General features: G+C 34.2%; 1 protein-coding gene across 4 annotated transcripts in view; it reads left to right on the top strand.

The window, feature by feature from the left end:
• The first annotated feature begins 699 nt into the window (after nucleotides 1-699).
• LOC130809771 (uncharacterized) overlaps nucleotides 700-25,011 on the top strand; it is a 36,177-nt gene continuing 11,865 nt past the window's right edge. For 2 of the 4 annotated variants that reach the window (XM_057675563.1, XM_057675564.1), the window contains exons 1-17: nucleotides 700-972; nucleotides 3,105-3,185; nucleotides 4,440-4,577; nucleotides 4,664-4,774; nucleotides 4,847-4,897; nucleotides 4,987-5,087; nucleotides 8,146-8,239; nucleotides 8,525-8,656; nucleotides 8,851-9,111; nucleotides 9,182-9,260; nucleotides 13,699-13,781; nucleotides 13,913-13,996; nucleotides 17,656-17,730; nucleotides 17,832-17,879; nucleotides 18,051-18,143; nucleotides 18,759-18,988; nucleotides 21,141-24,604. In XM_057675563.1, coding sequence (XP_057531546.1) covers nucleotides 805-972; nucleotides 3,105-3,185; nucleotides 4,440-4,577; nucleotides 4,664-4,774; nucleotides 4,847-4,897; nucleotides 4,987-5,087; nucleotides 8,146-8,239; nucleotides 8,525-8,656; nucleotides 8,851-9,111; nucleotides 9,182-9,260; nucleotides 13,699-13,781; nucleotides 13,913-13,996; nucleotides 17,656-17,730; nucleotides 17,832-17,879; nucleotides 18,051-18,143; nucleotides 18,759-18,988; nucleotides 21,141-24,604 — 5,293 coding nt within the window. In that variant the 5' untranslated portion in view covers nucleotides 700-804. The other 2 variants (XM_057675565.1, XM_057675566.1) reach the window with 2 other exon arrangements.

Consider the following 25,011-nt stretch of genomic DNA (forward strand, 5'->3'; position numbering starts at 1 on the left):
ATTAAAACCATCATCTATGCATCGAATAAGAGTGTTTGTATTGTGTAATGTTTTAACACTATTATTGATAGTTTTATTGACCATTAATTTGTTGTTTGAAATTCATCCATAGAATGATAGAGCAATACCATTTTATTAAACTTCGTTCTGAAATTGTGAAAATAGAACCATATTTAGGTAAAAATTGATCAGTTTAACGTCAAAATTGATCACTTACAGGTCCAAATTGAAGGTTTTTATTTAAATTGATCTATTTAAGTTTTATTTTACGTTGAAATTTATACCTTTAAGGTTAAAATTAATACATGCCCAGAAACTGGAAAAAAACGAGAGAAAGCGTGTGATGCTGTTACATGCGCGAATTGGGCCAACCCAAATTGACGGTCTCATAATAAGACTGTCTTGTCCAAGTTTTCGTGTTACATTTTTTTAATCTCGTTTAAAAATTCATACACTCTATATTTTATTTCATTCAATTCTGTCATTCACTTACTTTTTATTCTATTTAACATTAATTTTTCTATCATTAAATTTCACTTATATTTAAATCTGTGAAGTAGTTTGTTACAATTTTTTCCAAAATTTTCAATACCTTAAAATTTAGATAATGTGCTGCACTTTCAAAATTCACCATTTATATTTTTCCAAATTTAAAAAAGGAGTTTTTGTTTTTGGAAAAATTGACTTAATAACCCCCAAAAAAACCCGAAAAAAGAAAAAAAAAAATCAGTTCTCAGTTCTCAGTTCTTGTGCCTTCTTAGCAGAAAAGGGGAATAAAACGGCGAAGTCTCGCAGAGAGAGATAATGGATATGGAGTTGGAAGGAGGAAAAGTGAAGCCATTAACGTACAAAATCAAAGCTATGTCTCGAGAAACTTCTGCTCAGAAAGCCATCCATGTCCTTGACGCTGACCTTCGTAATTATTGGTCTACTGGTACTAATACTAAAGAGTGGATCTTACTTGAACTCAATGTATACTTATTACTCTATCCTTTTCTTCATCTTCTTTTTTTTCCTGTCAATTTTGCTTCAATTCTACTAGTTTTTTTGTTTGTATATATCTGAATTATGTTGCTACCTTTTAGTTGCGATAGTTGTTGATTAAGTGATAATTGTATTTGTACTTGTTAGGGTTTGTAGATGTTTCTGACTATAGTAATGATTTTTATGATTGAATTTGGTGTATTAAGATTAGTGTTAATGTATAATATTAGTTTTAATGTATTCAATTTATTGTTTTTCCTGTATTTTTTTAAAGAAAGATGAGTAACAGAGCGATAATGCCAGTTCGTTTTACCAGTGTACTGTAAGGTTGAATTTTAGAGGGAAGTGAAAGACTTCCTTGCTGAAAGTGAAAATCTTAATGTAAAATTATATGCTTGGATGTTTGTAGACATTTCACGGTAGAAAGACGTAGGTTGAACCCGCTGAAGGAGTTAAGTTCTAAATAGAGATGAAATTTATCATATTAGCTTTGATGAAATTGAGCTTGACATGACACATATCCATGACGCGCTACAACATTTATGGAATTTTCGTTGTGGAAGTGAGTTGAGGGATTTTATTGCCTATTGAAGATGGAGATAATCTAAAACCTAGCACTAGGAATATAAATTTGAAATTTTGAGTATAAATTCGAGGAAATCAGAAATTTTGTGAAAGGATCAACGTAAGCTATTGGTTTTTGATTTTTTTTTGGTTGAGTGACTAGTTGAAGATCTTTTACCTACCTTTGATTTTGTTTTGTACGATATTTCTCATGAATGAAAATGTTCCATCTTTTCGGAAGTTATTGTTTCAATTTCACCTGTTAAAAGGAGTTCATGGCCTAATGGAGATACTGATAACCTTTTCATGACATTTATTATGCACTAGGATTCATATGGAATTTTTATTGGGGGGAGGGAGGTAAGGCGAGTTTAATGCCAGTTAAAGAGAATAACTTTAAGTCCTAACATGCTAGAAAATTTATGGAATTTTCATATATGATGACAATTGGTGACAATTGAAGGACTGCATATTTGTTTATATACCCGACCTGATTATTTGGGATTAAGGCCCATTGTTGTTGTTGATGACAATCGAAGGAGTTTATCGTCAATTCGAGAAGACATGACACAAATGTTTTAACATGCTAGGAAATTTGGAATTTTCGTGGAGGAGGAATGAGGTAAGTCAAAAGATTTTATTTCCTAAAGAAGATGCTGAAGTCCTAAGACGAAATATATTATGTTCATGCTTTAGGAATATATATGCAAATTGGAAGAATGTGATGCAAAATTTTGCAACTTTATAAAGGGATAGTCAAAGGCTCAAAACTATTGGGTTTCAATTGCGTAGTGAGCTTTTGTGTTTGATTAATCATTTGAGGACAACTAAACATCATAATACCTCCATCTTTTCATCATGCAATCCACTTATGAAAAACCATATAAGCATCTAATTGCCAGTACTATTGTTAAATGTCAGACTCTCCAATTAATCACACTCAATATGAGACAAAGGGAGAAATTTGGAAGACAATGTAGTGTGTGGAATATGGTGAAACTATTAGGTTGCAGTTCAATTCTGGCTTTTAGCCACACAAGATTCTTTGCTTCAGGGAGGAGGTGCCAAGGAAGATAAAGCAATATGCATCTTTAGTGATTTTCTATTAATGTGATGTTAGGCTGGTACTATATACAATGTACTATAATTTTCCACATAATACAAACATGCTTTTCTATTCCTTTGTTTTAAACTAACCCCATTTATGGGAAAATAATTGGTCCATGGTGGTGTTTGTTTTGTCCCCTTTTTTTGTTTACAATTTGAATGACCTCTTGATTTAGTGTTTATTATTGTTTTTAAATTTAAAACCATTTGCATTTTGCGTGTTCACTGACCGACATGCAGTTTATTTATTTTTTTTTTGGTTTTTTATGTGCCTTAGTGTAAATAATTTTTCTGTACTACGAGCATGAATATTTCCATGCTTGTGTCTAGGTGGTGTAAGCTGCCTAGGTTCAAATCTCTTTATCAGGTTGTTATTCTATCAAGTTCATATCACCTATCCTTAACATTATTTTTAGGTGTTTAAAAATGTGTTGCTTTTCTTTTTGCAGGAACCATGCTTGTTATCTCATTTACGGATACACAATAAATCTGTTTTGGAGTGGGAAGTTTCTGCAGGCTTGCGTTATAAGGTTAACAACTTGAAGTAATTGATTATATTGTCTGAATAATATATATTTTTTTGACGCCATTGTAGACTTGGTGTTAAATGCCATATATACTTCGCTACTTATATACAAAGGTCAAAGAGTGCTAATCTAAATGATGCATGAAATGCATGAGGCAGTGAAGCAATCCATTGGAATGGACATGAGTCATGTTATGAAGACTACCCTGTAACTTGTGAGTCACCCATTTATGGGCCCTCTTATTTATTTTTGTGGAGGATGGAGTGAATTATAGAATCTTTTGTGCAAAGTGAAAGTATTAAAGGTGATTGACTAGCTGGGGAAAGATAAACTATTTGGTTTCTGCATTGACTTTTACACTTTGTTGGCATAATGTAAAGGACTATGAAAGCTATTTCTATAATTTTGTTGCCAAAAATGGCTAGGGCATTTTAAAGATAGAAATAAAGAACTTGTTGGCCCATCAACTTAATTTGTGGTTCTTAAAATCATTGTTATAAAGCCATTGCAAAAAACTGCTTCTAGGTTGAGTCAGGTAATAAGGATATTAATAGGCCATATTACGGAGTTAGGTTTTCAAATTGGACTTGGAAATTCACAACCAAATGTTGAGGACCTAATACAAGTACTTGTGTGATAATTTAGAGTTTGAGATGCATTGTTATCAACAAATTAGTTTGCAACTGAAATTGTCATCTTCAAAATTCAATAACACAACTCAACGTAGGATCAAGGGTAATCTTGATGTTGGTGTAGAATGTATCATTATTTTTTATGTTTTAGAAATTTAGTGAAAAGTTTGTTAACCAACCTTCTTGTTAGTTGATAAAGAGTGGCCATGTTCTTTACATTGCTTGCTTAAATATGATTGGGGCATCCTTGCTTAGTTTACTCTTGTTATTATGGAAAAACAATCTCAAGATTGGCCCGGACAGATGCTATTGTGGAGTTTGTATGATTATTTTTAACACTTGTTGAAGGTTTCTTTGTTCACTTTTTTTTATCTGGTGATGTTCAACTAGTCTACACCTTAGGGTAAAGCAGAGCTGATTATTAAAGTTTTCTTCCTACTTATGTTAAAGCTTATGCCTTTTAGGATTGATGAGTCTTACATTATGTATTTAGCTGTTGTCGACTTATCAAGTATGGGATGCATATGAAGACCATTTCGTTGAAATATGCTATTGTGGCAGAGTTTTTTGTAATGTAGTGTGATTTTAGATGACGAACTAATCTTTTTTACTTGCTTATTTGCAGCCAGAGACTTTTGTGAAAGTTCGTCCACGATGTGAAGCGCCTAGACGAGACATGATTTATCCCATGAATTATACTCCGTGTCGTTACGTTCGATTGTCTTGTCTAAGAGGAAGCCCAATTGCCATCTTCTTCATCCAGGTAGCCCTGTAACGCAGTGGGATGCCTAAAAAGCTCTTTTTCTTAAATGTAGCACCCCTACTTGAATTTATATGTTTTATTTTCAGTTGATGGGGATTTCAGTGCCTGGTCTTGAACCGGAGTTTCAAATTGCGGTTGATTATCTTCTACCCCAAATCGTGACCCATGAGCAAGATTCTAATGGCTTTCATCTTCAGGTAACATTGATTTCTCTTGTTCTCTGCCTTTTCCTTTTCTATAATGCACTTCTAACATCTGGTTGCTGATAGTTGCTTCAAGAGATAACTGATCGTTTGCGTTTATTCCTGCCTCAACTTGAGGTATGGTTTCAACCTTTGCATGGTTTCACACTTTGGTCTTATGATGGCAACATGTAATTCTGATGTTCATCCAATCTACTATTATGCAGTCAGAGCTTACAAAATTTTCTGATGATTCAGAGAGTAGCACACGTTTTCTTGCTATGCTTGCGGGCCCATTTTATCCAATTCTTCAAATTGTCGCCGAAAGGTTGGTTCTTTTTGTCATAGTTCTTATATAATAAGAGATACAATGGAGACTTTCTTGGTGAAAACAAGAATTCGTGAATCCTACTTTTAAACAGGGGCGGAGCAAATAATTTATGTGACTTACTTTTTATGCGACTCACTTTTTATGGAGTCACAGCTTACAAAATTTTCTGATGATTCAGAGAGTAACTCATGAAACTTATGCGACTCACTTTTTAAGTTATACCTAATGGCTAAGTAGATTTCAATGTCTTAACAGATTACTTAAGATTAGAATAGTTTTTATACGTATTCTTGGGATTTGTGTTGCATCAGAGAAGTTTCTCAAATTTGATCCAAGTGAATGTGTCGTATCAATAACTCATTAATTTTATGTGAAAAACTTTGTAAGCTATACCTAAAGGCTGAATAAATTTCAGTGTCAAACAGATTGCTTGAGATCACCATGTACCAGTAATTACACTTCTTTACTATGAGAAGGCCATTCTAAGAACATATTTCTCCATTCCAAATTATTTTTGATCACTTTGGAATTTAGGGATTAAGATGTTGGGTAATTAATTGTTAGTTTAATAGAATAATAAATGTGATCACAAATAGTAGGTTACTTTTTGTTTAATGAGAGAAAAAGTAGAGAGAATTGTTGGATTTAAAAGCTGGAGAAGGTATAGATGAATGGTGGGACATTGCTAAAATGCAAGTTTTCATAAAGGAAAAATTTTTGGACTGATATAGGACAAAGGGATTAGTGTATATGATGGTTTAGACTATTAATCTAGTTAAGTTAGTCGATTTAGTCCATCGTATTTCAAAATGTTGGATGGTGATTGGATCTTAGAATTTCGGGGAGATCATTTTCCATTTGCAAAATTTAAAATCTTTAGAGAGCTTTGAGTTATGCTTTTCGGATTCTTCTGATTAATCGAAGGGATGTATGATGCTGTATTTTTCCAGTCTTCGCTACACATTGACCTTGCAAGAGGCACAACTTTATGGAAACAAGTGGCTAAAGGGGAATTAATCAACCATATAGGGACATAATGGATATATCATTAAAGTTTTTTAGAGAATCAACTTTGAAAGCAAGGCATAGTGTTAGCTAGAGGAACAGAGTTCAACATTACAAGTATGGGGATAGTGAGGGAAGATAGGCATTAGATTAATTGTGTGCTTTGTATTGAGCTTTCTAAATCATTTTTGAAAGAACAAGCCTCCAGAAGCTTATACTTGTCATTACATTTTCTGTATTCCTCTGTGAAACTTCATTAATACATTCTTTACTTCATTTTATTAACAAATTACCATGTTAGATTGTAAAATTTCTCTCCTTGCGTCTTTTGTCTTTATCTCACCTTTCCTCTTTCAGTTCTACAATCTCTCGTGATTTGAGTTTGTGACCACTTGCTAGTTATGGTTGGATGAGGTATAAAGAAAACTGGTTTAGAGCAACCATCATGAAGTAGTTTGATGACTAATGAATTTTTTGAAGATCTCATTCAGGTAGTTTAATCTGAATTGGATATCCAATATTTGAAAACATCTATATTTGATATCATGAATCCATATATATAATTTTATAGTTTTTTTTTATATCTGATATACAATACCCCAATACCATTAAATGGCTTCCACCTAGGGTGGAGCTTGGGAGGGTCAGATGTACACAATCTTACTTTTGTTAATGTTAAAACTAACAAAAATGTTGTTTTTGACCATTGGTAGGAAACATCTTGTGCATCTTCACAAATAAAAAGTGCACATGACTTACAATATTTGAAAAAAAATGTAGCTAAGACTGGATACATGGTAATTAGCATCTGATATATAATATCTGATATACAATATCTTTCCCATTATTTGGTTCAAATAATGATTGGAAATTGATTTTAGATGATTAAATATGTCAAAGTTGTACTATATTCAGATTCTTTTTTGCATATTGGGAAAGTTATGCTCCACCCTAGAATCTAAATCTGGAAGCTCCAGTGATTATCATTTGGGACACCTCATAATTTTCTTTCATCTTCTCCATTGTCTATTGTTCATCTAATTCATTCATGCCTGATTATCATTATCAGACACACTATCTTGTTGCCTTAATGGAAAATCAAAAAATAGGAAGAAAATGAAAATTCAGGTTTAGATTCTGTAACTTGAGAGAGCATCAATTGATCAATTATGGGGGCTTAAGACATGTTCTCCTGGAATTAATTAAAGTTTAATATGCTCTAATAACAACAACAACAACAACAACAACAACAATGAGTGTGATGAAGTGGGTGAAAAAGAGAGCAGGTGCTTGGATGTGTTGTAGGAGCCCCTTTTCTGATGAAGTGGTAGGTGAAAAAGAGGTAGTTGGGCAAACTGAGGCTATGGTTACAGGAGAGGTAGTTGGAACACTTTTGATCCGTCTACAATGAGTCTGAAGTAGCTAAGTTGGTTAATGTGGAGCCTTAAGTTTGCTGTTGGGTGATGCTGAGGATCGGAAGCCAGACTACAGTCAAAAATCTGCCTTGCCAATCCTGGTTTACAATCACTTTAACTAATGGAACTTTGAAGTTTCACCTTAGATGCAGAATCGGGTAATTTAGTTGACCTTTTGGTTTCTTGGCACTTAACAAGGCTTGTAGACGTGAGAAATAAATGTTACGGAATTTTGAAGCAAATTCAAATTTTTATTCATCAATTACTTTTTCTCACATTTCCTTAAAGAAGTTATGGAACAATTAACATGAGCATGAGCTCTAAAAATTTATTTATACTTGTCTTGGATCCCTGGTTCTCAACTCTTCATGCTTTGTATTTGCTAAATGGAGAGGAATGAAACTCATGGAGCTACTGCTTGTTGTTCATATTAACATTTGATTGTGGGCTCTCCTTTTGGTAAATGTTTTTCATTTTATTATTATTATTATTATTATTATTATTATTATTATTATTCTTCTTCTTCTTCTTCTTCTTCTTCTTCTTCTTATTATTATTATTATTATTATTATTATTATTATTATTATTATTATTATTATTATTATTATTTGCTCACTGTTGCATTGGTTTTTCAGAGAAGCCGCAAAATGCTCAACAAACGGTGTGGACTCTGAGGTGTCTAGAACTAGTCAACCAGCACCAACTATAACAGTTTCCTCTAATTTTGAGGTAATTCAATATCTTTTTATCCTTTTCCTCTTATTAGTTCTTTGCTCGTTGTTTTCTTCTCTTTTGTTGTAAATTGGTCTTTCTGGTTGTTTGGATTTCCGATCCCTGGCCATGCAAATGAGGAAGCAAGAACAAAAATTTAGCTTCTAACATTGTTCAATATGCCTTTTGCAGTTCTCTGTCTTCAATTCATTAATTGTTGCTGTAACCCATTCATGTTTTTTTCTTTAAATACATTTTACTTTTCTTTCAATCTTTTAAACTAATATGTTGCTATTTCTAAAGCCAAGGAAATTACGCAGCATGCAACCTTTTCCTTTGCCAGCATCTCGATCAATTGTATTTCGGTCAGATGCAATCTTCATGTTGCTGAGGAAAGCTTTTGGAGATAATGATTTAGGAGCTGTATGCAAAGTGGTAATACATTTTGTCTTTTGTGTACTTGTTGCATTGCTGTCATTTATGGTGTCGGGAAGTGCTAGATTACTAGCATTCTAACCTCCCATCTTCTGTTTTTTCCTTTAATCTTTCGCGTCATCTTAATTACAGGTTTTGCGGAATCATGAGTTTAAAGCATATTGTTTCAGCCTCTTTAACTTATTTATTTACAGGCTTCAAAGATTCTACATTATCTTGGAGAGTCAACCTCAGTGCAAGAAACTTCTTTTTTCACCAAGGAGACATCATCTCTGCTCGAAGAAGCACCAGCGTCAAAATTGTGTGATCATGTTGCTTTATCAGATTATTCAGAGTTGTTTGGGGATCAGTTTGTGATTCCTGATGTTGACTGGATTCCTAGCTTTATAAATGTCCTTGATATTGGGGCAGTAGAGGAAGGAATTTTGCATGTTTTGTATGCTTGTGCATCGCAGGTGATTTGACTTCTAAAACACACCTACTCTTTATTCTTTTCTCGTGTATTTTGACTAAGTATATCAACAGACGATGCTTTGCAGCGAGCTGGCAAAGAGTGCTTCTTCCTTTTGGCTGGCATTACCTCTTATACAAGCTCTATTACCAGGTTAGATATCTTGTCACCTGTAGTCATTTTCTTGAAATCGTGCTCATGATGATGTCAGTCGACAATTATATGCTTTCTTTTTAAAGGATATCTTATTGGCAGTAGCAGACAAGATTTTTTAGGATACATACTGAGTTGCCTTATTGGGAAAATGCATTTTTTTTCCCTGGATAAAGAGATGCCTCTGTTTTTGTGCCTTCTCTTTTGGGTTCTAGGGTTGGTTGGTTTTTTTTTTTTTTTTTTTTTTTTTTTTTTTTTTTTTTTTTTTTTTTTAGGGTGGGGGGGGGGGGGGGGGGGGGTGGGGTTTATCTTGTTTCAATCTGTTTATCTAAATCTTGTTGGACCAGTGTTGGCCATGGTAATTTATATTAGATCATATAAGACTACAAATTATAACATGAGACCAGACTGAGCTAAGTTAGATTTACTTATATTCCAAAATTTATTGTTAGTTCTCAATTTCATAGGACGTTGCATCAGACTAAATCAGTCCAGATTAGAGAGTACCTACAGAAAAGAGAAAAACTAAATCAGATTAGAATATAATAGACGCGATTATGTCATAATTGTTTTTAGTTTACCGCTACCGAATCATCTGTTTTGCGACTGTTATCAAGACTTCTTCTAAAATCGTATTTTTACACTATGATGTAAACTAGGGCAAACTTTCAAAAATTTGACTAGATGGCTTAATTTAAGCAAATCATATATTGTATAAGTTGTACCTAAAACTTTTGATAGAAATGAGAACAATAATGCCCAAAACCTGAGGTGCATGAACCAATATATTAACTTGTATATTCTTCTCTTACATTTATTTCTATTGTATACCATATGAAGTGCCCCACATCTTTGTTTCCCTCTTCTTTTTTTTGATAAAGAAAATCATAAAATTTAATAAAAGGCTTGAAAAATGACAAATGTCACATTTCAAGATCGATTGCTAAATGGCTTATTTTTTTGAATAAATATTACAAACATGTCTTATCAATCAACAAAAGATTTGAATTGTTTGAAATTGATTTATTAAAAAACGAATTCAATAGATATAAAGTTATAAATATAAGTCCATGCGATTATTTTTCTTATAATTTTGATTCTCCTTATATCAATTTTTGTTATTTATTTCATATTTTCCATTAATTACTCTCAGATTTCTTTGTAAATAAGGAAAAAAACAATACAAAGTATATTAAATTAAATGTATTGATTTGTTTGTAGTAAATTAAATTATGTCAGAAATCATTTGTTTCAATAAAATCTAATATTGTTAATATGAATTTGATTAGATAAAATTTACGACTTTTAGATAAAAGTTGTTCATATTGTTAAGATTATGATATTTATTAAAATATAATGTCCTATTACATACCTTGTTAAACGATTTTCTACTGTTTACAAAAATAAATATTGTTATTATAAGATTTTTTGATCAAATGATGTTTAATCTTGGCACAATTGAATAGAAAATCTTTTGGGGTGGAAATTAATTTTTAGTTTGTTTAATTCATTTCAAATGAAATGGAGCCCAATTGCTAATTTCTCTTTGGTTACCAACTTTTGGATTGTTTTTGATTCTCGTTTTTTATGGAATAACACAAATCTGATTATTTCTCTTTAGTTTCCAATTAGGATTTTTTATGAATACCTATAAATACTTTTTACTCCAAATTGAATAAATAAATAATGCAATCTTTAATTAATCAATGATAATTTTTTAAAACGACTAAACTCATAAGCCCGATTAGATTTGTCGTACAAGTGGTTTTTGGCTCATGTCATTTTTGGTTTTGTCTCATTTCGAGATTGGTGCTGTCCGTTTATGGTTAATCTATCGAGTTAAACTTTTTAAAAACTTATACTCCCTCCTATTCACCACAAGTGTCCCATTTGCTTTTTGCACTCTATCAAATGCACTAATCTTTAATATCTTTAATTGTGTATAATTAAAAATTATGAAAAGTTGATGTGAATAATCCTTGCATTAAAACGAATCAAACAAGATCCCACTTGACTATGTTTTAACTTATAGATTAATAATAAAATACAAACTAAGAGTAAGAGATGAATAGTGTCCAAACAGTAAATGAGACACTTGTGATAAATAGGAGGGAGTATTATTAAATTTATGTAAAATAATATATCATATTTTTTGTTTTTTAGAAAATATTTGTAATTAAAAAGTACAAATATAGCAATTTAAAGGTTTGAACGAAGAAATGTTGACTCAAAATACAAAAATAGAAATGTTTGCAGGCTCCAATTAAAAATGATAAGATGTAATTGAAAAAGTTGACAAAAGTAGAAAAATGGTTCAAAATGATCAAGTTTAGATTATAGTTGAGTTTTATTTGATTTTTTTGTTATTTTGGGTCAAAAATTAATTCATTGTTGGACCCGTGTAAAACTAATCTCTTTTGAATTTCATGAAAAAAACTAATTATTTTTCAATTGCATGAAAAAATAAGTGAAAGCTCAATCTCCATCTAGGCTAATGGATTACCGCCATTTTTTGAATTCCATCAAACTAATTCCAACAAAATCCGAGTAATTGATGATGGGCTATTATGGTTGTTTGTATAATTTAATTTCTCTTTCTAGAAATCGGTTTTTATATAAACTTGGTTAAGTGGAATAATGTGTTTTGTAATGATGAAATAAGACTTAAGGACATTCACTATTCCATGTTGTGTTGTTCCTACGGTAACTTATTTTTAGTCATAGACGTTATCTCGCAATTTCTAGAGTGTGACTAACAGGGAAGGTTTGTGGAGTAGTCCAAGATTCTTTTTTGATGTGAAAGAGTTTACCCACAATCTTCTAGCATAATCACATTGAAGAAATAAATGATCATTGAATTTATGACTTTAACGACTCATGATACACTGATTTAGGTTGAGAGCCAATATGGGACGAGTCTGAAGATTTTGAAGGCTGAAATTCAATTTACACCATACCAAATATCATTAGAGTAATTATTTAGGTTATTAATAAGTGTTCTTTCAATCTTCTTGGTGTTCTAAACTTCCAATTATGAGCCTTCAGATCCTTGTCGATGACTCTAGTAGGTGTTGCTGCACAAATGCATGTGCACACTTTCAAATCATCCTAATTTGTTTTTCATCATCTTGTCCTCAATGTGTGCTCTCTCATTTCTCTTGTCGCTCGAGGTATGACTATATCTAGTTTAGCATTTAGCACACATTTTGGGCTTTCAATTATATTCATTGTGTGAGTATAATCCTTCTTACATGCCCAAAATTTGATTAGGCTAGTCTAATGGATGTATTGTTGAATTTTCCCTTTAATCTTAGGGCGACACCATGATTCGACAATATATAAGATGAAATGTTGCCTTTAAGAATCCCTAGATTACATATTGCTCTTGTTGATTCCCAAGTTCATTAAGGACATAAAGCGATAGCTCTACTTGGTTATGTAACTAGATTTAACATTGCGGCAACTCTCAAAAATGTTGCATTATGGACATTATATAACGTAAGTGAATGTGAGTCCATTAATTTATATTCCGATCAAGACTTTCGGCATAAAAGTATCGCAAGGGAAGGGAGATTGCGAAAATAAGTAGATAGTTGTGATTAAAGAGGGAGAACATTTACTTTTCTGAATTGTCTGGGGTATGACCTTTGTTTTCTATGAATAATATGGATATTACACCGGCCTACTTGACTTACCAAGCTACCATTACTTTTTCATTTTTAGTTTTCTTGTGTTTGTTACTCCATTCTCAAGCTTGATTAACCACCCTTGAATTCTACGCTTCACTTTTTAAATGACTTACCCTCCTTGTAATTTTAGTTGGTTTCGAGCAATTATAATAACAAGATTTTTGTTTTTTGTACTAGATTGGTAGTGTTTGGTACATTTATAACTATTCCCCGTATTGAATTAAATTCCAATCTATGTATCAGGGGTCCTTGCAAGACCCAAATTCTTTAGATATGGTCTTTGCAAGACGCCAAGCTATTTAAAGATTTATACATGAAAGATTTTGTTTTTTCTTTCATATTTGTTCATGTTCTCTTATATTTTAAAATGTTTTCTCAAACTTTCCCTCTAATGTTAATCAAATGTCCCATTTGTTTTTTTAGCACTATTCACCAATCAATCGTAGTTTGTTTTTTATTCTCAATCTATAAGTTTAAATATAGTCAAGTGAGATCTTTTTTTGATTCGTCTCAATATAAATTTTATTAAGATCTACTTCTTTTTTTATTTTCTAATTAAGAATACATTTAAGATATTTAGGATTAAAATTGTGCATCATCAAGTGTGTATAACCAAATGAGACATTTGATTAGAATAGTAGGGAATATTAATTTCTATTAAGTGCATGAAAATGTGTTTGTTTCATGGAATTTATGGAATGAAAGAGTGGATTTTTTTCTCATAGTTATATGCCTTTGAAATCTTGTAGCTCTTCGTCCAGTTAGTTCACTTAGCGTTGATGATACTTTCTCACAGTGGAGGCAACCTGTTGTACAACAAGCCTTATCCAAGGTTACATATTAATGTTTACTTATGTGGCTATAAATGTATGTGTGTTTTCCATCTTACCCTCTTCCTATTGGTTGAGGATAGAGGGGAGACTAGGGTCATTTCTCCCACTTACAAATGCTGTTGTTTTGCAGATTGTATCAACATTGTCATCACCGGCATATCATCCTCTTATCCATGGTTGTGCCGGATATTTGTCATCTTTTTCATCTACTCATGTGTGTATTCCTTGTTTCTACTTAATCTATCATCGTATAATTGTACTATATCTTGATTGTTTCAACATTTCTTTATGTCATGCAAAATAATGAATTCACCAATTAGACATGAAATAAACAATATTGCCCTTTGTTGGTTGATTTGAGTGTTTCCACTTTTTACTACAATACAAAACAAGTTAACGGTTCAGTGAATACTATTAAAGGACTATAAGGGAATTTTGCACAAAAACAAGTTACCAGTTTAGTAAATATTGCAATTTTTAAGCAATTGACCAAAAGGTAATATGTCGCAACGTTTAAATTGTTGAGGGAAATATGGAAAGGTAGTATGGTACTAGTTCCATTTCCATGTTCTTGATAATTCTAGGGAAGTGCTCAGGTTTTCCTTAACATTTGAGTTGTTTCGGTTCAGTAGCTCAGTTGATAACCTTTATTCTTTTTTTGGATAAGAATGAAGTATATTGGAAATTCATTATAAATTGAGCAAGGCGCACTTAAGTGCAAGGGGATGCACCTCTTCATGGTGTGTTTTTTGAGAAAAAGTGCATGACCAAACGCAATGTAATTGTTTGGACTTTTTTTTGCACTATTTTAATTTAAAGCCTTGTCCAAGTGTGCGTAATGTGCCCTCAGCCTGTTGCACCTCTTATTGCGCACTATGTGCCTTTTTGTGTTGTGCGTCGCTTGGACTTGGAATAAGTGCCTTTTTCTAAACCCCCGCTCTTGTTAAAACTATGAGTGAAAACACAGAGGTAATTGTTGCATAAAGGGCAAGGGACACCATAACCTTGCGCTATTGTGTTTAAATTTATCTATGAATTGAGAAACTTCAAGTATCATTGAAAGATTGAAGATTGGCTCAAGCTAGAAAGAAGCTTCAAGCAGAATAGGTTAACTTCTTGTCCCCCATATATATAAATGAAGGTGATGTATGAAAGTGGTTTAATAGTGTTTCTTCTTTTAGAGGGTGTTGGATTTACCTTATTTTTGGCGGATTCGTTGGTGGATGATCTTAAAAAAATGTATTTTGAAATTTATTGGTTCAGATTGTTTCTATTCAGGATTATATACTTTTTCTTGGGGTTAGACGTTAGAAGCCCATAAGAAGTGTATTCTCATTCAATCATGCTATGAAAATCCTTTTAGTTAGTCTAGAGTTTGGAGGGTGTTAATCAACTTAGGTTTAGAATAAACCTGGGTAGGTTTGGAGAGATAGGGTCATATTACTAGCTGAGAGTCAGATTTGTTTCGTATTTCTTTGGTGGAGGAAAAGAAAAAGGAAAGGGAAGAGGGAAAGGAGAGAGAGAGAAGTGAAATCATGTTTTTTCTTCAAATCGTCCTTGATCTAGAAAGCTTTGGTTCACCAAAACTGAGAGAAATTATTTTTAGAATCATTTATAAATTCTAGCCACGTGGTTAGCTTATTTATTAATTATAGCCGAAAAGTTTATTTTTTACAAGTTATAGCCACTATAAATCAAAAAGTGCATCTATTGTAACCATGTCACTGGAATCCGATGGCCGGACTTTATGAACGTTGATTCAACATAATTACTTTTGAGCTTACTTAAGTCACCCAAACTACCCTCCCACACCTTTCTTCTTCATCTCTGCTTAGCCACCATTCCTATTGCTCTCTTTGTTTCTTCTTTCTTTTCTCTTTCGCTCCATATCTGATGCATGACATATACAAATACATTGTCCGTCTAATATCCATTGTTGTTTCTTCCTTTATCCATGACTTGGTGGCTTACATTTTCTCTTTTTTCTTTCTCTGTCTTCAAAATTAGGGATTTCTGAGTTGGGTTTGGTTGAATTACAACCTGACCTCCGTACATTACATATTTGGTCAGAAACTTTCACATAAATGTTTTGACACTTCCATATTATTGCAGAGCTAACATATAAGCTGAATGTTCCCTTTGAAGACAAGATTCTGTGATAACTCGGGTCAAAGGGTCCAAGGGCATTATTGTCTTTTCACTATTATTAGTCTTTGTATTGTGTAAATAGATTAGTTATTTTTTTAGTTGTCTTTGGGGTTTAGGTGTTATATAGAGCCACCCTTGTAATAATTCATTTGCTTTTGGGACAATAATAATAAGGATTGGTCTTTGGACAGATTCGAAGTGTCCATACTATCTAGTTTCGGTGACAGGTCCGACTGATCTGTTACAAATTCACATAGTGTTTCACGTTTCACAATTAAAACCATTGAGCATAAATATTTTGGACATTTCCAAATCATTGCAGATGAATCTTCCTTCTGAAGTCAAGATTCACCCAATGTTTCATGTTTCATAACTAAAACTATTTGATGGGAAACTTTCCTACACGATCCAACTTCCTCCTTAGTTACAAGGCTCTTTGAACCCTCTCGGTCCTTTCATTCTAGATGGTAAATTGTAAAGGATGGTGTTCAACATCATAAGCAGGATCTTGTTCAGTACGTGGTAAAATGGCAACAAACATTCGTTGAGGATTCTACTTGGATTAATGTTGAGGAGTTTGATGTGTAGAGATGAAGAAGAGAGAAGGAGAGAGAGGTAAGGGAGGGTAGTTTGGATAACTTGGGTAAGCTCTAAGGTAATTAGTTTGAGTCAATGGTCATTAAATAAGTACAGTCATTGGACTTTGGTGATATGGTTAGATCACTTTTCAATTTTTAGTGGCTAAAATTTTTTGTCATTAATTAATAAATAATCTAAACTTTGTGGCTTAATTTAGAAATAGTGGATTTTTTTAGTTTTCTAGATTCATCTCGTTTTTTCCTCCCATCAGTTTGCTTTAATTTATAAATGAAGGCCAAAATACCTTTTAAAAAAGGTCTTCTACATCAGGATGTCACCTTGAGCAATTTGGGTCGCGTTTCATGGTGATTGGTGATGAACGTTCTAGGATCACAGACCGTGGCTATGTTGCACGTTCCATGTAACGTTAGTAATGAGGCTCTAGGGGTTGGTTGGAGTTAAAGTCATTCAGTATGAGAATCTATCGAAAAAACATCGTAACCATAAAACAATTGGATTCAACTATATTCCATCCATTTCAATACCCCAGTCAACTAATTAATAAAGGGGTTGTCTTCATAGTTCTTAGTGATATTGTGGTGCTTTGTGTGGGGATCTAGGTCGCTGAACACTATTGTTTAATTGATTCAATGTTCTTAATCTGGTTATCCTCTTCCTTTCTTTGATTAATATAGTGTGTAGTGGGATTTGTTTAGCTTCTTGTAAAAAGCCTGACATGGGGGAAACCATCTCAATTCTATTTCTTTGAGTTCAATGTCTCGTTTACTATATCCTGTCCCAAATTCTGTCTTTAGTTTAGCTTGTAAGAGAGATTGCTGTATATTTATGATGCTTTAATATCTGGAATATCCTCTTGACTGAGAAATGCTGCATCTTAGGCCTTAGGATGACCCTCGGATGCTGGGATTTCTGTTCTATTGTTCTGTTTCACATACTCCAGTATTATAGGGAAGGTGGGGGATTCTTCTGGTATCTTTTCTTGTGAGTTGTTGCTCTAGCATTTGCAGGTTTACCAAAATGACATTCTTTTCTCAAATTGGTTTGGTTTAATTCAAGTGTCTTTTTGTGTTCCACGGTTTATTAGGCCTGACATGCAGAAAATGATTTAGTTACTGGCTTATACAGGCAAAAACTGCTTGTGTCTTGATTGACTTGTGCAGCAGTTCACTTGTGCCATGGATGCCTCGTGTAATTGCCAAGGTTAGTTTCTGCTTTCTGTGGCTTCTCATTGTATGCCATCTACATATTTAATGACTTGGTATGGAGGAAAATTCTTAATTTTTTTGGCTCTATTTGTGCAGATAGACTTGGCTGTTGAGCTTCTTGAAGATCTTTTATGTGTTATTCAGGTACATTTATTGATTCCCTTCAACCGTGTTATTTTTTTTACAGAAAGCCATTTATTCTTGGATGAATTCTCCATTGATCTGGTGGAAGTTTGCATACTGTCCTGCTGGATGAATATACCACCAAAGTGTTACCTTTTATGTACTTGAGTTTGAAACTTGATGTTACGACAGGATGAACATTCTTTAGCTCAAGCTCGTGCTGCCCTTAAATACCTTTTGCTGGCTTTATCTGGTTACATGGATAATGTACTGGCTGAATTCAAGGTAACTAAAACCTTTAAAAATGCTTTTTATCTTACTTTCTTTTTGTGTCTGCACCCATCAGTCTGTATTCATGGCCTCTAATAGTTTTCTGCCGTCACTATTCTCTTTTTATCACTTCGACTTCTACCTTATGTTGCTTGGACATGAAAACTTGCGGCTAAGTCTGACATGACATGAGTATATGTCCAAGTTTCGAATCACTTATATGAAAATCCAATAATTTGGTGCTTAATAGTATTAAAATTACGCATGCCATAGTGTTGAGGATCCGACATGGTTACTAAGACCTTAAGAATAATGTAAGTATCAGCATGCATGTGCCTGAACTGTTTCATGTAGAGAGTGCCCTTGATGTGTTGCAGCCGTCTAATTTGGAGATGTTATGAGAAATTTTAAAATTCTTCACACCTTGACCTGAAAATACATTTTGGTGCTGGTTGCTGACACCCAACTCCCTAGTGATGATCACTTATTGAGTTTTATTATTTGAAATTGAAGTTTTACCATCATTTTTTCCTTCAACTTCATATATAGTGTAAGCTTTAAACCTATAGAACTTTTGGTGATAAAATTATAAGAGAAAAGTAATCTAATTTCAGTCTTATCTTTTGTTAGGAAGCAAAGCTTAAAGTCCTATTTCTTGTGGAGATGTTGGAGACTTCTCTAGAGCCTGCGTTTTTGGCCTCACAGAGCATGATAGTCTCTGCTGATGTTTCCTATACTTTCCAAAATGTTCACGAAGATACTTGTGCTATTGCTCTGGAAGTTATTCGTGCTGCTGTGAGGAAGCCTTCTGTTCTTCCCTCATTGGAGCAGGAATGGCGTCTTGGATCAGTACCTCCTAGGTAATTATCATTATATGATGCTGTAATGAACTGAAAGTTTCTTGGAGCAGTACCTCCTAGCTCATTATTGTTTATGATGTTGCACTGCGTAAAATCTTTAGTGTGATCTTTGCTTATAAACTATAATACCTTTGGCATCATTTTCCTAAAAAGTTCTCATCTTTGTGAGAAAAAATGCACTTTAAAAACTTCGGAAGCATATTGTTCTAGATATGGAGAGTTGGAGGAGTTCAACATGGGTAGGGTTTCTACGACAGAAACTTTTTTAACTTACTGCACTTTGAATAGAGATTTGTCTAAAATTTCTTTCCTGTTGGAATTGGTTATTTTTTGATTTATTTTGAATTTGGATCTGTATATGTCTTCTGTATCATATTTCTTGGAAACAAAGGAACTTCCACAATGTATTCTTGCAATTTCAGTGGACAAACAATGAACGTATTTTAGGTTGATCGGCGTAAGAAAGTGAAAAGTTCAAACCAACACCCAAAAAAGGCGAAAATGAAAGAAAGAAGGGTGATAGACCGATCAAGAAAAGAGAGTTGACCAGAAATGAGAAGGAAGTTTCCCTAGAAGGGCGCAATGTCATAAAGACAATGCAGTTGTGATAAATAATTGATGAAAAATGTAGGAAGAAAGAAGGTGAGATTCGTGGATAAAAGAAAGGCAACAAATGGAAAAATATGGAGCGAGTGCCACACTTGGGGATAGGAGTAAAAAAGGTAGGGGAAAATGAGTCAAATCACCTGATAAATTAGATTTCTTGAAACAAATTTTGTTAGTTGTCTTTTTTTCTAACAAAAAGGCCCATCAGAAAAAAATCTGTATGAGATGTATCAGAAATGCTATAGAAGTAATAGAGCAGAACAGTTATTGACATTTCAACTCATCAAAATATCTAAAAAGGGTACACATGCATCTGTAGAGCCGTTCAATTTGACATGAATCCAAAAATGACCTTCGCATAAAAGTCGAATTGAATTGACATGTTTCCTAGGCACTCACAAACCCAAAAATAATCCGTTTCAGAACAACATATCGTACATTATCATGCAAATATACATCTCTCCTAGTACAGTTCTGTTTACCGTTGCACTCCCCTTGCAGGGATGCCAAACTACTTGTGCCTTAACAGAAGACACTTGCATTGCATCTGAACCTGATCTTGCTTCTTGACCTTGTAATGCAGCAATTATGTTTGAACATCAACAAAATTCCATTACCCCAATGCTGTAGTGTCTGTGGCAGGGCTTTAAGGGTCGGATGTACGCAACCTTATCCCTTGTTAGTGATAACCAAGAGGTTTCTGATGGACTCTTGGTAGCAAACATCAATTTGCAACATTACATAAATATAAAGTGCATTATGGTTCATACGATAATTTAGTTTAAAGGAATTTCATTTTTGAATCATTTGGAATTAGTTGAAGCATATACCATTTATTGTTGTTGTATACCATTTATGTCAATCTCTCTCTCTCTCTCTCTCTCTCTCTTTTTCTCTCTCTCTTCTGCACACGTGCTCCATATTCTACTATTCTCTCTCTCTGTCCCTTTAACACGCAGGGCCCATTTTCTACTATTCTTTATTTCTGTCACAATGTGTTTCTTAATTCCACAACGTTTCTCAGCTATACATCTTACTCATCCTTAAATGACTTTTAAGTTTTAAATTGTCAGAAGCAAGAGTTTCTCAATGTTTTTGACTATGCAGAGCTGCAATACATTAACTGAAGCTAATTTTTGTGATTTTCTTCACCAAGTTAAACTCATAGAATTTTAGGTTTATAGTAGTGTATGATGCTATTCAAGATGAGAAATTGAAGCAAGGCTAACTAGTAACTGCTATTATCACGTAACTTTCTTTGAATTCAAATGGGATTTATTAATGATAAAATATTTTGTATGCCTGTGTTATTTTGGGCTGCCCAAGAAAATTTTTGATTTAGGCTTTATTCTTTCTTGATTGACCACGTAAACTATTGGTGCGATTTTTCAGAACCTGGCCTGCTTTTAATGTGCAAAGATCATATATACAACTTGCCAACCTGCCTGCAAAAGTTTTGAATACTATACTGGTCGAGATATATTTTATTCTCTGCATCATACCTGCTTTGATTTTCTGAAGACCACTTTTTGTTTAAAAAATGCAGTGTTCTCCTGTCTATTTTGGATCCGCACCTGGAATTGTTATCCGAGATCGACTTTTGCAAGCCTTCTTTCTCAAAGTCAGACAAAAAGATTTTGAACTGCTCCTCATCATCCGATGCACCCAGTGAAGCAAATTTTTTAAAGGCGACTAGTCCAGATGATTTGGTTGGAGTAGTCGATGTTCCCAGCAAAGATGTTTCAGAAGAATCCAGCCTTTATTTTGCTCCAGAGGGGTTAAGAAATCTAACACTTCTGAACTCTTTTGGGAATGCTACCTGTGGTGTGCAGTCTAGTAAGTTGAATCCCAACAATGATACGCAAGTTACACGAGAAGACTCAAGTATTGGAGTTCGCAAGTGTTTTTCATCAGATTCTGGATTGTCCATGAAGTATTTCAATCTGCATCTTGATCATACACAACTTCTAGACTACGAGACTTGCCAATCTCGGGCATCTGAGTTTCATCGTTTGGCTTTGGACTTGCATTCTCAGAAAAATATCAACCTTGAGGGTCACAATGCTGCTGTAGATGCCTTAATCTTGTCTGCAGAGTGCTATATCAATCCCTTCATGATTCCTGCTAAAGAGCGTTCTGTGGTTAATAATCAAGTGAAATTTCACGGGCAAAAATATCCTCGAGAGCAAGAGATTTTAGAGCTGAGGAAAGCCCTTGGAAAAGGTAATTGCAATCTACAAACAATAAATCATCTTGAGAGGAAGAGAGACAAAGTGTTTGTCCAGATCTTGCTTGAGGCAGGTGAGATGGACATGATGTATTACCAGAAAGTATCGGATGGAGTTCAATGCCCATATGGTGCTGGAAGTGATGAACGTGGAGGTGTATCTGAGATTGACATTACATCTGTTGATGCAATAACATTGGTTAGAAGAAACCAAGATTTATTGTGCAATTTCATAATCCTTCAACTTCAAAGAGAGCATCAGTCATTACATGAACCTCTCATGCAGTCTCTTGTGTTTCTGTTAAACTCTGCCACTGAGCTTGTCTGCTCCCCTGAAACTGTGATTGACATCATATTAGATTCTGCAGAGCACCTTAACAAGTTCTTGATATCCACTCTTCACCAGTATAAAGAAGGTACTTTACTTAGCTCAGAAAGAATATACAGAGTGCAAAGGCACTGGATGATTCTTCAAAGCTTGGTCGTTGCTTCAAGTGGAGGAATCGAAGGATCAAGCAATGTAGTTAATACGAGTAGTTTCCAGTATAGCAATTTGATTCCTCCATCCTCCTGGATATGCAGGATACCAACATTCTCTTCGTGTGCTTTTCCACTGGTTAGATATTTTGGTTGGATGGCGGTTTCAAGGATCTCTAAAATATACCTGACTCAGCGTCTTTTTCTTACATCAAATTTGTCTCAACTGTCAAATTTATTATTTATTTTTGCTGATGATCTGGCGGTGGTGGATCTTCGCGAGGACTGCAAGAAAGAGGTCCAGAATTCAGAAAAGTTGTCGGGGAAACAACGCGCCTATATGTCAGAAAAATTCTCTCAGCAGCAATACCAATATCTATCGTTTTCTGTGATGTACCCAGACCTGAGTATCCTCTTTCCTGACATGCAAAAAGAATTTATAACATTCGGAGAAACAATTTTGGAGGCTGTGGCTTTGCAGTTGAAATCGCTTGCGTCAACTGCAGTTCCAGATATATTGTGTTGGTTTTCTGATCTGTGTTTGTCTCCTTTCCTCGAAAAGACAGACAAGACTCGGAGTTTTCCTCCAGTCAAGGGCCATCATGCAAAAAACGCCAAGGCAATTATTCTGTATGTTCTTGAAACTATTATAAGTGAGCACATGGAAGCTATAATTCCGGAGATGCCAAGACTGGTACACATTATTGGGTCTTTGTGCCGGAGTTCGTATTGTGATACGCCATTTCTTCAGTCTGTGTTGCGTTTAGTGAAACCCATTATTTCATATTCTTTGAAGAAGAACTTCAATGAAGAAAAGCACCTAACTGGTGACTCATGTGTTGATTTTGAGAGTCTATGCTTTGATGAACTTTTTACATGCATTAGACAGGAACAGGGGAATCTTGATTCTTCTTCCGAAAGGGCTAAAGTGGCTCTTGTTATATTCGTTTTAGCTTATGTCTTCCATGATTTGTCGTTTGATCGTAAAAGAGAGGTTATACAATCATCTATCCAGTGTGTGGGATTTCCAATGTTAGAGCCAACAAGTATGCTCTATGACTACCTTTGCTCATTTCAACAACTTCTACAAAGTTGCAAAGATTTTTTAGTGGACAGCTTGAGAGCAAAGGGTCTTATACCTATGCCCAATCTGAATCTACAGTCAATTAGACTTAATGCTCCAAAAGCTGATGCATGGTTTCCTGATGATTTCTGTTATATCTGTGCAACAGAGGAGACTGACAAGTCCGAAAGCAATTACAACACCACTTCCGTTTGTAATGATTATCATTGTCTGTCTTTAGAAGAAATAGAAGGGTTCTCTGAGGACATAAATTGTCTCATTTCCATGCTTAGTACAACTATTGAGTCATCTTGGAATCTTCATCCTCAACTCTCCAGGAGTCTCTCTATCTGTTCTGCCCAATGCTTTATGTATTCCAGATGCTTATGTTCTCTTGTGCATAGGTCTTCTGCTCTGGATGCTTGTGAAAATGACGATGCAACAATATGTAGAACATTTGATGAGTTTTTTTCTCATTGGAAGCTTGGCTTGGAAGGACTTGCAGATAAGCTTACTCTGTTTCAAGAGAAGAGTTGCTGGGAAGTCTTGTCTACAATGGTTGATTGTCTACTCAAAGTGCCACCATTTTGTAGCCTGGATAATGTGGCTGCTACACTTTGCATTGTAATTGAAAATATCATGTTTAGTGCCCCAAGGATTTTTTGGCGCTTGCAAACTGATAGGTGGCTGTCTAATTTATTTTCACGAGGAATCCTTATGCATGAGAGTGGGACATGTCTTATTGGCTTACTTTCTAAAATGTTGAGCCATTCTGAACCAGAGCAGCGCTTTACTGCACTTCTGCATTTAGGTAGACTCTTTGGCTTAGATGTGAATGGAAGATGGATTGTGCTTACTTCTCCTTCTTTCGACAAATTAGTGTCCCAAGATGGTATTTGCATATCAGAATCTGTCTTTTCCCAGCTCGTTTTTAGCACTTGGGATCAAGTCACACTTACGGCTTCTGTAGATGTGTCACTGCACTTGAGAACTATTGCTAAGGCTCTTCTGGTTCACTATATTCCATTTGCTGATCATGCCAAATTGCAGTCTTTTCTTGGAACTGTTGACAGTATGTTCCTGGCAATGGGTAATTCTGCATATCCAATGGGTGAGGGCTTGTTTGCTCAACTTTCCTTGGCGCTATTGGCTGGCGCTTGCCTCTACTGTCCGGCTGAAGATATTCCGTTGGTTCCCCAAAGTGTTTGGAATTATGTAGAGGCTGTGGGTTGTTCAAAAACTGGTAAGTTATCTTTTATAATGGTTCATATTTATATTCCATCAATAGTTCATCGTTTTTAATTTTTTGATGCTTTGTGCTGGTGTAACTATTAATGCTGCCCTGCATTTACTTATGCATGAGCCTAGCTAGGTCGTTTTTCAAAGAGCTTATTGTGATGCTCTTGTTTCTTAGAAGATATATCCAAGATATTAAGTAGGTCAAAAAACGAGAATCAAGAAAACTTTGATATTCACTATTGTTAGCCTTAAAATTTGAAGAAACTTTCTGCGAATCCTATTCTTAGGATAGGTTAGTCTTATATGATGCAAAGTTTCAGTAATTTAAAACATTAATTTTCTTAGATTTTCTCAAAAAATTATAGATTACTTGATGTAGAAATAATAATACTTTACATTAAATATCTCATT

This window comes from Amaranthus tricolor, chromosome 4 (genome assembly GCF_026212465.1).
Source record: "Amaranthus tricolor cultivar Red isolate AtriRed21 chromosome 4, ASM2621246v1, whole genome shotgun sequence".
Lineage (NCBI taxonomy): Eukaryota > Viridiplantae > Streptophyta > Magnoliopsida > Caryophyllales > Amaranthaceae > Amaranthus > Amaranthus tricolor.